This window comes from Trachinotus anak, unplaced genomic scaffold, assembly GCF_046630095.1.
Source record: "Trachinotus anak isolate AG129_WGS33_773 ecotype Australia unplaced genomic scaffold, CSIRO_AGI_Tana_v1 ptg000013l, whole genome shotgun sequence".
Lineage (NCBI taxonomy): Eukaryota > Metazoa > Chordata > Actinopteri > Carangiformes > Carangidae > Trachinotus > Trachinotus anak.
The window spans coordinates 22014425-22030158 of NW_027273864.1; the positions used below are offsets into that span (position 1 = coordinate 22014425).

A 15734-nucleotide genomic window follows, 5' to 3' on the forward strand; every position below is an offset into this window, starting at 1 on the left:
GCTTTTTTACCCAGACAGGTAGGTGGGAAAAAAGGAGCATCACCCTGAGGGCAAAAAGATACAGAAGTAGCTGGAAAGTCTTTATCTCCTGCACTGTTGCAGCTAAGAGACATTTTCCACAGCCTAACTTTTCTTACTTGCTGTCTGGCAAACAAATGCACACTAAAGACCAAAGCAGAAAAAAAAGTCCAATATGTGTTTCACTTTAAACTTGCAGTCAAAATGAGAAAGTGTTATGTTATTTTTACAAATTATGCACCACAGAGGGTTTGAAGTGCTCTGCTTAGAAGAACGCAGTAGATGCTATTGTAGTGCAAAGCACATACAGTGCATCAACAAAGGTGGGCAAACATAACAATGTTTAATCAAGGACCAGAGGTTATGACCTGGCAGATGGGTTCTGTTTTTCTGTCCTATTATATAATCACTCACATGTCCGTATTGTCCGTGTAGTTGTGGAAGAGGGTTATTTGATGTGTATTGTTTTCCTACATTTGTTAGGTTGACATAATTAAATTGTCAAACAGCACTCATGCACTGTATATTGAGTGCTTGTGGGGAATTTCTGGCATTCAAGGCCACAGACTTGCTCTGTTTCATTGTAATAGTCTCAAATTATTGTAAATACAAATGGTTCCATAGACATGCCACTGTCATCAAGGCTATCTACATTTTGTTGTTTATTGTGTATTGATGTGTTTTAGAGAGTAGTTGTGCTCAATGGGATGAATTTAAAGTGAACCTTTTGTTTGTCTCCTCATTCATGATTCATGCCTCATTCAGTGAATTTTAATGAAACATAACAGCAGCATATTTATAATCAAACTATTGTACTGATTACCCTTATTATTTGTTTGACTGTTGTAAAACTTGTGGGAATTTTGTATCTCTCCAGCGTTTCAAGACTTTCACTGGTTGGCCAAGAGGATTGCTATTGTCCTGTGGTATTAAATGGAAACATGTCGCTAACATGTCAAAGTCAGAAGAAATATTCAGCTGCTCAGATTCCTCATTCAGCTTGTATACAAAAGAGACTGCTTCCACCTGCATCCAGCCAAGTAAGCTTTCATTTAGCAAAGAAGTGGAGTCAATGGGAAATTAAAACAGCATTTAATTCTGGGGGTATGTCAAATTTCTTCATGTGAAAGTGAAGAATTTCCTAAAATCAGATTGCACCTTATTGCCAAGACCAAAAAAGTACAACAACGATTGAATGATTGAGGTCCTTCACAGTTTTCAGTCACAAGCATGGGTCTGTTGGCTGAGATGCTATGAGGTTAGGATCACCGCCAGTTTGTTTCTCAGTTTTCAAACAAAGCATGTCGAAAATTTTCTTTCTGAAAAGGACAACTCTCAACAGTATTACCCACTTCTACAGGATTGATTTTGACAAAGACAGTCTTGGATTACATCACAAGATGTCTTAACATCAGTCAACAAAACCCCTCATACAGAGACTGTGTGGATATCTCAGAAAGACAGCAAAGAGACTAAGAGTGGCTGCCAGCATCGACAAAACCTGCTAATACGTACACTAACTGTCCCTTAAGTTCATTCAAGAGGTGTTTGTTGAAGATAATAATAATTTTAGACTCATAGTATTGACGCAAAACTTAATCACATCACATTGTAGACCGTCACAAAATTTTCCAATCATACACCTGGATAAGATGATTGGAGAATTCACCAAAAAAGATTTTTCATACAAATGCTACAATGCTGGTGAAGTTCTTTTTTATACTATCACGTGCTTTTGTGATATTTATAAAAGGAACAAGTAGCATATTTTTGTACAAGTGATTGTACAATTTGTTGCCTGGTTGTCAAGTCATGTACAGGGGACCAGGGTAACATGGGTCGAATGGAAACCAAATTGTTTGTGTTTAGATGGAAAGTCTAAGTGCGATTTTGTGTGTTGGTGTGGCATTAAAGCTTTAGCAAGATTGCTGTTTACATTCATTTTGTCCCAGAAAGCTTTTGTCATGGGAATGAATGAAAAGCAGCTGCCGCAGGCCCCGAGAAACCCTATGCATTTGGAAGCATGTTTTGATTATCTTTGGTATATCAGATATGCAATATGTGTATTCCCAGTTGCTAAACCTGTTTAATCTTGATTGTGATGAAAATTGTTTTCTTCATTCCTTGGCTTAATATTGTAAAGGAAAGTGGCTCTCAGTGTATGGAAGTCCGAGGTCAGTTTTTTCTTTCTTCTCACTGTTAACTTGTTTGAGGTAAACCACGGATAAATCCATAAATCAGCACCTGATTTGTGAGCTTTTGTGAACGTTTTTGAAGGGAAGGGAAGGGTATTTGCTGAAGAAAAAGGTAATATTTGAATTGTGAAATGTTAATTTTTCATTAAGCATGTACGACATAATTTGCCAGATTTACAGAATGATTTCAATAATTCATTGTGTTCAGAACACCTTGAAGTACTTTGTGCTGTTAGCATGGAGGGGACATTTAGCGCTATCTGTTCTTAAATAAACTGTAATGAAGACATTTTCAGCCACTCATGCATCTGTGCAAAAAAGACAAATGGCTGTAATATTTTGCAGCCTCTGTGCCTTCACGGTTGGGCCTCTGGCTTAGTAAAGAGACCAGAAGCAGACACTACAGAGTACATCTGTATTCTCATTTTACCCTTCCTGCCCAAAAGTGACATTTTAAACCAAACTGTGTCCTCCAGCAAAGAAGATGAACCATTTGGTCATGAGCAGCATTACACTCCTGACACGCGCCCACGCACACGCATGCAGGCACGAGCATGTATACGACAACATGCATACACACTCTCACATCCTCTCTCTGTCTCCTCTGAAGTTATGTCAGTATAATTCAGCGCCTAAGAGATCTACCGTAGTCATTCTGAAAGATTTGCAACAGCTGGTGTGTGCCGCACAGATGCAGAGCATGCCAATAATCTGTTGAAATCCTTTTATTCTCCTTCTCTATCTGAAGACAGATTTAGAACAGCACCACTTAGTCCAGATGAATGAACCTGTCTCACTGAATAACTCTTTTTTTTTTTATCCCCATAGAAAGAGTTTTGGGTGGGTAGGGGTGGGGCATACTCGCATTGTTTCATCTGTTTTCAATTCTGGGAATTGAAATGTAAAATGAGTAACATCTGATGATTGCTGCTTTTCATTCTGGCACAGCGGGGACAGCAGCAAAATGTGAAGACGAAATTAGAAGAAGAGGAAGAAGAGAGGAGATATCTAGAACTGGCGGGGCATTTATGTTCTTGCTGCTCCGGCAAAAAGCAGTCAATTAAAACCCAGCATTGATGTGAGGATTATGCTATTAGTTGAGACCAGCATTCTCATTAGCTGCTGTGCCAGTGCTGGGCAGAACTGTGTGGTGAGTGAGCGAGAGAGCTTGAGAATTTGCTCCCTATAGTCTGCTGATTATCGTTTTGACTTGCTGTCTTTGCTAAACCTTGGCTTTTCCGTCTATCCACCCTGTGGCCCACCTGTATGTCAGCTGTCAACATTTCTGTCATCTGTCCTGCTCCCAGATGGAGGAAAATCATAGACCTAGCGCTTCTGAGTTCACCCATAGGTTTCTGTTGTACTTTTTCAAGCCTGAAGTTTACCCTCAACATCATCTTGTGACAAGTAGCAGGAGCCAAGAAAAAAATCCAAAACTGGGCAATAAAATGAAAACTGGGTGGAAATTCTATGGGGAAGGCAACAATTACTGTGACTGAGTATCTGTGTTATGGGACAGTAAATTTGAAAATTGTTTGAAGGACACATTTTTGGGACCCAAAATTCTCTTGAATAAAGTGAATTCATAGAGAAAACTTGAGGGTCTTTCCAAGGTACAGTCCTCAGGCCAAAGTAAAGCAGTGAAACTACCAAGCAACAACAAGCAGCTTAGTGCAATTGTATTGAGAAAGAATTGAGAGGTCTAAACAACAGTCAACATTTGTGTATTTGAACTATGAAAGTGTTCTTCCCTTAACCTTCATTATACCCATTATATTTACCTAAACTTGACCAAGTAGTTTTTCACACCAGTGTGACAGGGATGACAGATCAAAAAATAATTCTTGCATGAACTTGTAGTTTGAATATTTAGCTCACACTTCTTGAAGTTAATATTGCATAGACCCTTTTGTAGTTAAATTTAGTAGATTTAAAATTCTATCATTTTCCCACTGGCAATAGTTAGTAACTACTACTTAAAACTAAACGTTCATTAAAATTTCAAACCGTAGCTTGGATCACTTCACAGTATTAATTTAGTTTTTAAAATATACATGCATCAGTAATTTCACAGTGTGAAAGTACTCATTCTTAAAAGTGAGGTCACTTAATTGCACTTAACTATCTGCTATATTTACATAATTACAAGAATTTAATTTCATTCAGTGGTGTTGTTTTCACTACACTGATTTATGTGTTTTCCATCACTGGGTAATTGTCAGTGGCTGTGGGTTATTACATCTTCTGTAGGGTGCCACTCAGATGTGTGTACTGGGTGGTGACAGCTGTGTATACTCATTTATTCATGAACTGTGTACTCTAATTAACCAGGATATCCAGACCAACACTTGAAGCAACTAGATCACTCATTTAACACTGAGATAATGTTCTCTGTCTCTTTCTATTTCTCTCTCCAACTCACACACACACACGTGTGCTCACACACTAGGGGCCTCAGGCTCCCTCCTGTACGGTACGTAGTATTTTATGAGTAAAATGTAGACTCCGTTAGACATTATCATATGATTAAGAATGGGAATTAAGATTCGAGAAGTCGAGCTAATTTGAAGTGGGTTTTGATTGTACTAATTATATAATCTTCTCCTCTCCCACGTTTACATTCAGGCCCATTAAGGAAAATGTCTTGAGAGTGCATTGTGGTGTTATTCCACGTGTGGTATCTGGTTGAAAATGGCATGAGAAATAAAAATTACAGCACTACATTTGCAATTTTGTCAAAAGCATTTATTTGTCATTATCATCGCGCTGAGGTGCGTTTCTTGCATTCAGACTATTAAACAGCAATATAGTGTAGTGTCATTCTCAGATTGTGGGGACCTAGAGACGAAAATGGAATCTTTGCTACCATTTACATGTCCCTCACTGGTGCCAGAAAGTGTCATTCAGGTAATGGGTGCAATTTGAGAAGGCATTAGATTAAAACACTCAGCACTTAGATACAGTGTCAAACCAACGGCCTGCCTCCTTGTGGAAAACTGCATCCATATGAGTCTCTCTCTTTGCATCTGTGCCTTGAAAAAGTGAATGGCTGGATACCATAAAACATACGTTAAATAAAGACAAGACTGAGATAATTGCAACTTATTACCTACCTGCAGTGTAGAATATTAAAGACGTTATTCCATGTCCAAACCATAGTTAGGGTCACAGACTTTGTGTTTAACCAAGACTTAGAGACGCTTATTCATGCTTTTAAATCCTCCAGAGTTGACTATTACAATGCTGTCCTCACTGGTTTACCAAATAAGACCATTAGACAGCTACAGCTTATTAAGAATACTGCTGCCCAGGTTTTACTTATTGTCTACAAGTCACTAAATGGTCTAGGCTCCAAATATATTTCTGAAATGTTCAATGTACTGTATATGAGTATTGTAAGATCTACAGGAGCTGCTCAGCTAGTGGTGCGTAGAATTGCAACTAAACTGGGTGAAATGGCATTCAGCCACTGTGCTGCCCACTGCTGGAACCAGCTCCCAGTGGCTTTAACTTGCTTTAAAGAAGCTGAAAACTGCCCTATTTTCCATTGCCTTCATTTAATCATTTGCCATTGCACTTTAACTAGATATTACCTGTTTTATGAGCTGTGTTTTTGTACTGTTTTTATTTTTTCTATTATGCTTCTCACTTCATTTGTTATGCTTCTTTTATTTCTGTTAAGCACATCAAATAACCTCTGTGATGATGTGCTATACAAATGCATTTTGTCATTCAAACTGAAGGCAGACAAGAACAGTCTTACACCTGTGTATACACCAGCCTCTCATGGCAAAATCAGCAGGTCAGCAGAACATAAAAGCAGCTGCAGTCCTCTGTCAACATCTACACTGGATCTGTTCAGTCAAAGCACCGCTGGGCGGTCAGTTGCATTTTGGCACAGCACAAAGCCCAATACACAATCCCTGTAGTAGGTCGGAAGAAAATAGGCTTGAAATATAAAAATACAATTTGGTTTGCAGTTGTGTGTGTAAAGTACAAATGAAACACAGGGTGTTTGAGACCTGTGTAGACACCTGTACTGATTAAAGTAAAAATGTATCTGAACTATTGGATGTGCATGAGGTGAATGACCGAAAAACTGAAAAGCCCTCAGTGGGTTTTTACATGAAAAACACTACAGTCAGGATCATAACCTCAGTCATTCAGTTGCCATGCACTTGTGTCATGTGTGGTGGTCTTAGCCTCACTTTGTACAACCACGATACTCTAGATAAAGTATACTCTGATTTGCATCAGTCTACCTTGTCTGACACTTCATAGTTTGTTGCCAGCTAGAACATTATTATATAAGACATATACTGCACATCTGTCACAGTTCTTAACACTGCATTGAACTGGACAAATGTCATAGATATGTTTTCCTTCTGTCTCTCCTGTAGATAACCATACCATGGTGTCCCACTCAGCAGTGAGCATTCGGATTCTGGATGTAAATGACAATCCTCCTGAGTTGGCCACACCGTACGAAGCCTCTATATGTGAAGATGCCAAACCAGGCCAGGTAAGCTTTTCTTGATTCAAAATCTGATGGAGTCATTAGTATGTCCTCAGTCACAATTGGATGGTCAAAACTAAAATGCAGTTGCTGCTGAAGTTAAAGATGAATGTTGTGCTGATTACGTTTTGGTTTCTTCACAGATTGATTGTTTCGCGAGTACTGATGATACTGAAGGCAAAAGTTGGGGCACTTGAACACAACGAGTGTTGTACCAAACCACTTACATATTTATTTGACATCATAAGAAAAAAGGATATTTTACATTGCTACAAAGAAACCTACTACTTGTGAATAAATCAGTTTGAAAGGCTAGTACCAAAAACAGTGTGCTGCCTACACAGTACTGAGCACAGCACATTTATTCATGTAGAAAACTCTAAGCTAATTACTAATATGAAGTGCACTGGAGTGCAGTCATAGATTGTATATTATAATATAATGATTTTGTCTTGCAATATACACATTAATAACAAAAGTACTGTTAGGAGAAATAGATACAATCAACACACATACACATGCAATTAATGCAATTCACACATTAAATAATTACCACTTACAAACATGAGGCAGTTGAGTAGCTAATTTCAGCTGAATTCACACATTAAATGCAGTATCCTTAAGGTAGACTATACAGAAAGAAATTTAAATAATGTTTACATTCTGACATTTTTTTGGTGAAACAAAACAAAATGTTTCACAGTTTTTCAAGTCTGGAAAAACAATAGTGAGGTTTCTATGTGTACATTGACTTGCTTGATATAATTATTCCCCCTTTTCATACTGGGCAGTAAAATATCCCTTCCTACTGCACTTGTGATTGGGGACAAAATCCATATCCATGTTTATATGAGTCTCTCACATCAAGTGGGTATTTTCCAGAAGTGTAATTTGTTTAGTATGAAATATGAACCTATCCTAAAGTAGTTGTATCTTTAGTGAGTCACTCACAGGCAAACAAGAAGCAAAGACATCTATTCTATCATCACTGCAAATATTATTCGAGCAAAGAATTGTTTGGATCAACGTTAATGAAGGCTGCTGATACTGAGACCAGAGTCATTTCTTCTGTGACCTCATTTGAGTTAGACTAAATTGATGAGTCACAGTTTGCAGTGTAGTTTCAGGCCCAGATTTCAACTTTCTGCTTCATAGGCTGCATGGATATTATATAAACTGAATGACTTAGAATGTGCAGTGTCTGACTTTTATCCATGATTTAGAAATTAACATCAGGTTCACCAGGTGTTACATACAGCGTTAAGGATCCTGAAAGAAAAACAGCCACTTTAAATATATTATAGAGACTCATCAAGTGAAAGCTGCTGTACATGAAAGGAGTGAAGAGTGAAACATAACATTTCACTGTGTAACAAAGGAATCAATGAAATTGAATCTTAGCCTTTTTAACACAAACAGTAAGCTTGTAACATCATTTTAAGGGAAAAGTCAGAAGCTGTCAAAGTGGCAGAAGTTTTAAGTTTAAAATGTTTGCAATGCAAGAAGAATATGCCTCACTGTCAATGTCACAAGTTAACATTGTAACATTCGCATCAGTCCATCAATACCATAATACAAAAGAAGAAACCAGCATCTCACCTGAGAATGGAGGTCCATTATTGATTTTGGCAACACATGATAATAAAAATAAAGTTAGGTTTCATTTAATGGCTTTTTCTGATGCCTTGAATTCCCTCTGTCGTCTGAGATATATGGAGCTTTCTCAGGTGTTAGCATGGACGGTCATATTAACAACAGAGTCTATCTAGGATCCAGACAGTGGTGACAATCAACCTCCACATGAAGTTAGCAAGTTTAGAAATTTTTTATCACAGATATTTCAGGATTAATTTTCTTTGCCACTCATAATCACCAGCCTATTTCTTGTCCTCCCAGAACTGCCTCATTATTTCAATCATTTTGGTTTGGATAGTTTTCAGTTGCACACCATGATCTAACGATCCTGACACTTTATACCAAAGCCAATTAATAACTCAGCTTTTGGGCAAAGGCACATTTGCCAGACTGTTAGTGCCAGAAGGAAACTGTTTTCGAAAGAATATTTTTATTTTCTCGCTTCTTCTCTGTTTTCATGCAGGATACAGATTAAAAGTCAGTAGGATTAATATTTCACAGAATTTCTTTCTATTTCAGAATGGTGTTTGTTTAAACTAAAGGATTCTTTTGCTCACCAGAGGGTTTTCAACATGTCATTTGACTTCATCATAGAAGCTATCAATTATCAATTCTTACAATTCTTACAAAAGCAACAGACAGATAAATGCAGTTCGACTTATGGTGTTTTTTTTTACTTGTTTAACAATGTCACACAAAAAGTGAGACAGCAGTTAGTACAGGGTATCATTAATTCCTAAATGTCAAACAGGTGAACTCTGAAAGAGCAGAACAAAATCCTAGAATGATTTTTTTAACGTGCATCGTTACCCAGTACCAATCAAACAGTGGGAGTGTGTTTAAAATAATCAAGACAAAAGACAGCACCAGTCCAGCTCATTCCCCTGATCACCATTAAAAATGGGCAAAGTCATTAGGGTGTTTTATTCTCCTTACATAGTCAACAGGCCCTGGGCGAAGTTAGACCCAATTATCATGTGCAGAGCAAAGGAATAATTAAAAAAGCAAGGCTTTAAAGTGGGGCCTCCATGCTGGAAGCTGCATTTACATGTGTAATGAGGCTCAGGCCTCTCCTCCCCTTGATCCACAGACTCTTAACCACTCATTGCCCCCCTGTGCCTCTGCAACGCCGTTCGCCTCTCTAGAACGTTGTCTGGTCTGATCTCTCTCACTCCCACTTCGTTCCCTCTCCCATCTGCAAGAGCCCACATTAACCTTCAGCTCGTAATCATACAGAGATGATTAGTCTTCCAGCAAAAAGATCTTCGCTTGCTCCTAGCAATATAAAAGAAAAGTTTTTTTAAGCTCTCATTAGAGAAAATATGTAGTGACATATTTCAAACTTAAAAACCAAAGAAAGGCATTCAAAAGTACATTCATCCATTCATTTGTCTATCTTGAAGGGGTCAACAAATGACAGGAACATCTGTCAATATCTGTTCATTTTCTTTTTTTTTTTTTTTTTTTTTAACTACCTGCTCTTGAATTGTTGTATCTCAGTTTTTGCCTCTTCTCTATAGACTCTCTTTTTGTATGTTGTTGTGGTGACCACTGTCTGAGTCTGCTGCCGAGATTGAATGAAAATGTGTTAGCCTTGGGTCAAAGGCTTTCCAACGCTCATTTTCAGCCTTGAGGGTAACCACTGGGGGGCACGGGGGAAACAATTTTCACCTCCATGTTCCTTTCAGAATAATATTTTAAAAACTGGTTTCCACCGGTTGTTGTCAGTCACTGTATCTTTGCCTTTGAAAAATGGAGCGGTATGAAGAAAATGTTTTAGGTCTGAGAATTTGCTGCATGACGAGTTGTTATTTGTAGCACTTTTTTTTTGATTAATTTTTGATTAATGGCAAGGACAGAGCATTTCTACTGGAGACGTGACTGAGTGAAGAAATTGACTAATGAATTTCTCATATATAATATTTATTTTTCTCCATTGAATTGGAAAACAATAAAGGTGTAGCTAATGACAAGATAAACAGCACTGAACTAAAAATTGCCTTGCAACCAGAAGTCAGCTGAATGCTGCTGAATTTCTCCCTGTCAGTAAGTGAAATGTTTGTTCACAATACTTTCAGAAAATCAGAGGTGCTGGCACCCAGCCTCCGTCTAAAACCCTTGGTCTCTTGAGGGGTAATTGAGTTGCTTGGCAACTGTCTGATCAGAGCAATTTGGCCACATCTGATATTCAAGCTAGCACTTGCCCTGTTTTTTATTTGTGGCTTGTCAAAAAATACCAACACAACAGCTTTGTGTTGACATGAGGTGGAGGAAGGTGAAGCAAAGTAGATGATATCACACAGCCTTTATGAATCTCTGCCACTGATAAATTAATGGCCATTTTCTCTTGGTCCTGCCTCTGCAGCACACATTTGCTCTGTGCCACACACACACGCACACACACACACGCACACACCAGTAAGCACATGCGTCCACACGCAAAGATGACACTGCATATAGGTCGCATGTTTTTAGGCTTTATTATTTATTCATACAACGGAGTTGCACAGGCTCAAATGGACATTTTAATTAATTATAACCAACAATATATTTGAGTTGTTCCCATAAACTGTGCAATCTGTACAATCATCAAACTTAAATACAGGCCTGGTGTAAAACAGAATCTGAAATCAGGGTAAAGCAGAGGATAAAGTCAACATCACAGCACATTGAAAGAATGTCTTCAATGAACATTTCACAAATACTGGTACAACCAATCACTGCCAATATTGCCAGCCTGTACAGAGCTATTTTTACAAGGTTTCTACATAGAACAGAACTAATAATAGTCAAGAACATCATGTTAAATCTTATCTCATTGTCTTCTTATCTAAAAGCATAAATCTGTTGATTTGTGGGAGTGAGAAAGCATTTTTGGGTCTTTATCTGCCTGGAACTGACAATTTGACAGTCGCAAATAAAAATAAACATATTGTAGAAGCTTGCTATTATGTTCCTGACATTTGGAGGATTTCATTACATCACATCAACTTCCTCATATTTGTAGCAGGGCTGTTTTACCTTTCAGTATAAACTCAGAGGTCAAGGCTATAAGGTTCTATTAAAGAGGGCTGTTGTCTGATATGTTAAAGTACTTCGATGTCTACTGCTTCCCAAGACGCTCTTATTTAATGAGTAAAATAAACTTCCAAAAGACTAGTCCAGAGGTGTGAGCATCAGCCATCAGATGTTTTTGTGTAAAATGAGCTTGAGTTTCGTTTCAGCTCCACGGACTGTAGTTAATCAATCTTGAAACCCAGACAGGGCAGCGACTCTCGGAAATAGGCATAATTAAGTCCATTTTTCTTTCACCTGGAATAGACGTCAAGCCCAGTAAGCCGCCCTCTTTTGCATGCATATGCCTCCGGACCCAGAGAATGTGCACTTTGCTCACTTCATCTGGCCTCTGTGAAAAGGAAATCTGAAGTTAGAAAAGGGGTTTCGCTGCAGTTTTCGCTTTGTTCAGTGTCCTATAAAGAAGGCCATTGTAGCGGGCCTTCTTTTATAGGCCTGCTACACTGGCAGAATTAATTAGAGCCCACACAACAACTGTTATTTTACAATTGAATCAACTGTCAAATTGCCTAACTCCAAATTCAAAACTTTTCACAGAAGAAAACCCACCTGTGAGGTGTTATGCATATCACATGATTGATAGCAGGGCTTGATTGTGGCTAATTATAAGTAAACAGCAATTTATTTCATACCTAAATCGTTCAGTCAAGCTGTCAGTGGAACAACAAGGCATATACTGTACTGTGTTGTTCAGTTTGTTTTTGTAAGGGTTTATTATTGACAGAAAAATACTTATTGTGAAAATACAGACAAGAAATTCATCCATCTGTCTATCTATCTCTGTACCTCTCTATCAATTCAAAAGCGGCTTTATTGGCATGAAAGTATAAAAAAACAAGGTTGCCAAAGCATCAAAATGCAATATAGCAAAGTAAACAACTAAAAAAACAACACCAACATATGTATTTGTTATATATTTACATATATTATTTATTTCTATACCTCCCTGCATATCCATCTATCTGTCTGTCTTGTCATTTTGAACAGAATGAACTTACCATAAATTATCATATACATGGTATGATATATAATTATCATATACACAGTCACACATGGATTTTTCTGCACAGACTATACAATTAAATACAGATATGTATACACACACCCACACACCCGCTGCTCACACATAGCATTCACTGCCACTCTCTTAATATGTCAGATCAACCCCCAGTTTACTAAGCTAATGAGGAACGTTCCATTGTGTCCTGTTGTGTGCTGTGTTATAACCCAGTCTCGTTCCCAGAGTGTCAGCTCCCTGGCTCAGGTCCAGCTTTTGGTGGAACCACAGAGAAAATCAGATTAACCTAAGCCTTTTAACTGTGGTTGGGTTTGATCCCATTTGAGAGTTGGCAACACAACCTATTTTGTTTGTGTTTAGAAGGAGAATGTCTGTGGAGGGAGAGGGAAGGGTTGGCTGAGAAGAAAATAAAAAATAAAAAATAAAAAAAATGGGTGACACAGGCTAAGCAGCTTTTGCTCAGGGACATAGTTCAAGCCAGGGCCATGACACAAAGTGTTAAATAGCTTGTCACCTTTTATTTACAGGGCCTTCTGGGGGTGTTATGCAGGTCGATGCCCAGATATGGAAAGAGGAAGTAAAGACTTTATAGTAAGATGGAATAAGGGAGAAGATGTATTTAAAAAGAGTAAATACAGATTGGATTCACACTTACATCTTACTATCATATGGAACACGTGCAGATCCGTGACAAAAAAACACAAATCATTTTTAATCCATTTCTAGAGCATCAGTTACAGGTTCTTCTGCACAGTAGATTTTTTTTTTTATCCTCTTCTTTTTATGTTCAGTTTTGATTGGTGCATGAAAATAACCAGTAGGAAATGCTAACAATTTGTAACAGTCGAAATATAGTAAAAGGTTTCTAAATGTGCTGGAGGTGGAATGGTTGGCACACTGCTATCAGTAAGGTGTAGTAAGATGTAAGACAGGCTGAACCAAATATTTTTCACCTTAGCTATGATTTTTCCAGAAGGTGCTTTTGCTTCTTCCTCTGTGTCGTTTGTCGTTTTGCCGCTGTGTACTGTTTCATGCCTCTATTCCAGCTAAAAATAAAAACAAAATATGGCCACCATCACAATGAAATAAGGTGTGTGTTGGTAAGCAGCAATGAACCCTAACCATGGCTTGGTTCCGTTCAGGCACTAAAACTACTTGGTTAGATTTATTAAAAGATAGTGGTTTGGGTTCAAATAAGTGCTTCCTCATCATTAGATGATCTTTGTTGTTGTGGTTACAATAATAACAACGTGGTTTGTCGAACAGTCATGGATAATAGAAGCAACACAAACTGGATTCCACTTAGGAATCGCACACTGCTCTCTTGTATCAAAGTCCATCTATTCACCCCAACTACTACTACTACTACATCACCACACTTTTCCCTCTGTTAACCCTAACCCCAGCTGTCGCCTTAAATATTTCTCTCATTAGTCAAAGAGGTAACGTATTCTTTAATTCAGTATCTAGATTCACAGCAACCTGACACCTGATTTTTTTTACAATGTAGTCATTGTAGACTACAGTTTTCTTAATTTCATTATTATTATTTCTGTTATGGCCATGACTACAATATACAATGTCCCTTTGATTCTGGAAAGCACAATTCAATACAGTCTCCTACTCAATCCATGATTGCTCTCAGACCTGCAGTCCAAACGCTAGTTATTAACAATGTTCATTCCACGATGCTTCTTCAGGTCAGTTCTGAGCTTTTCATGTCTTTTGAATGTGCTTAGGATTTGACTTGAAGCAAGTTCTAGTCTCATTAGCAACAGCTGCGTAAAGCAAGGCAGAGAGGCGTGTCCTAGTGGTTTTTGCCTTGGGCCTCAAACTGCAAATGCACACACACACACACACACACACACACATATTTGAACTCATATGCTTTTGATGTAATATATTCCTTAGTTCAATGTTCAATGTTTCAGTAATTACAAGTTACTTTGGATAATAGTGGTATGTAAATCTGTAAAATGAAAATATAAATCTTTTTCTTTACATTATCTTATTGCTTATAATTTTACAAGAACAAAGTAAACAGTGGGGCAGTTATAGATCACTTTGCTAAAAATTGCCAATTTCTAAATGGGCCATAAAGGTTTTAAGATAGAATGCAGTTAACTGCAGTATGACCATTCCGCCAAGTATTGAATCACACACGAACAACACAAATCTTAGCTTAGTGATGTGCTTGTCATTATAGTCCCTAAGCTTTAAATTCTCTCTATTTCTACCACTCTGCATCCGTGTCCTGATTTTGCCATTTGCCCAGTCCTGCTGCACCACCCTGAATGACACGTGAGCACAGTCTTAGCCTCTCAGCCCATTCCTCGCCCACCTTGTGGTATTTATCTGACTAAATGCAGAGGGACAGATATCATATAGTGCCATGTGTGCAGAAAAAAAGGCTGGGTACAAAGCCAAATACTAAGTGTGGCCTGGGGAAACCAAGGCCTGTCATCTCTGCCGTGCTGTCTCACAGCTGTCTGAGTGGGTCACTGCGACAGATCACCTCAGTTTAGCCACAGCACCGCCAACCTCCAACCCCTGGGAGAGTCAGTTTGAAATAGCTAAATGTTAAGCCTGTCTGACAAACACTCACATCATGTACACGTGAGCGCAACACTTAGTCACTTCATGCACAAAGGGAAAGGATAGTAAAACTAACAAACACACAGGCCCTCATTAGATGTTCAGCAGTGAAGTGAGTGAAAGAAGCAAACCAAGATAGATGAGAAAAAACCCAGACAGCCTCACAGTTTTGGCAGGCAGTATTTCATGAGTAGGACAGTGAGTGAGTCATCTATTCTACTCACCAAATGCCTTTTCCTTTTGTCTTTCAAATGTTAACATCAATTCAGACAACCCAGTAGACTAACCAGACTGGATTATCCACAGTGTCCAGCAATATTTTGTCATTTTAGTGTTTAAACCATAAAGATTTAGATGTATTAAACCTATGAAATGCGTCATTTGAGGCAGACCGTCTGGTTCTGTGTTGGTTCTCTGCAACCTCCAACCATCCATGCTGGCATGCTGAAAATTGACTCAAGTTCAGAGAAAGGTATTAAAATATTAGGATTCTCCACTGGTGACCATGAAAATTCTTTTTAACACTACAAATAATGAACGCGTTTGAAAATACACCTCTTACGCTAATAGTGCATTCCAGGCTTCAGAGATGAATCTCTCTCGGCTCATTTTAAAAAGTTGTATATTCATTTCTTTATTTATGCATTACCTCCCCGCTGCCGTCGTGAAATGGTTGATTTCT

General features: G+C 38.2%; 1 protein-coding gene across 11 annotated transcripts in view; it reads left to right on the top strand.

Moving 5' to 3' along the window:
• LOC139630484 (cadherin-22) overlaps positions 1-15734 on the top strand; it is a 220045-nt gene that overhangs the window by 188304 nt on the left and 16007 nt on the right. For 10 of the 11 annotated variants that reach the window (XM_071493972.1, XM_071493976.1, XM_071493971.1 and 7 more), the window contains one exon: positions 6614-6735. In XM_071493972.1, coding sequence (XP_071350073.1) covers positions 6614-6735 — 122 coding nt within the window. Of the gene's footprint in view, positions 1-6613; positions 6736-6872; positions 11975-15734 lie in introns of those variants that run through there. The other variant, XM_071493982.1, reaches the window with a different exon arrangement.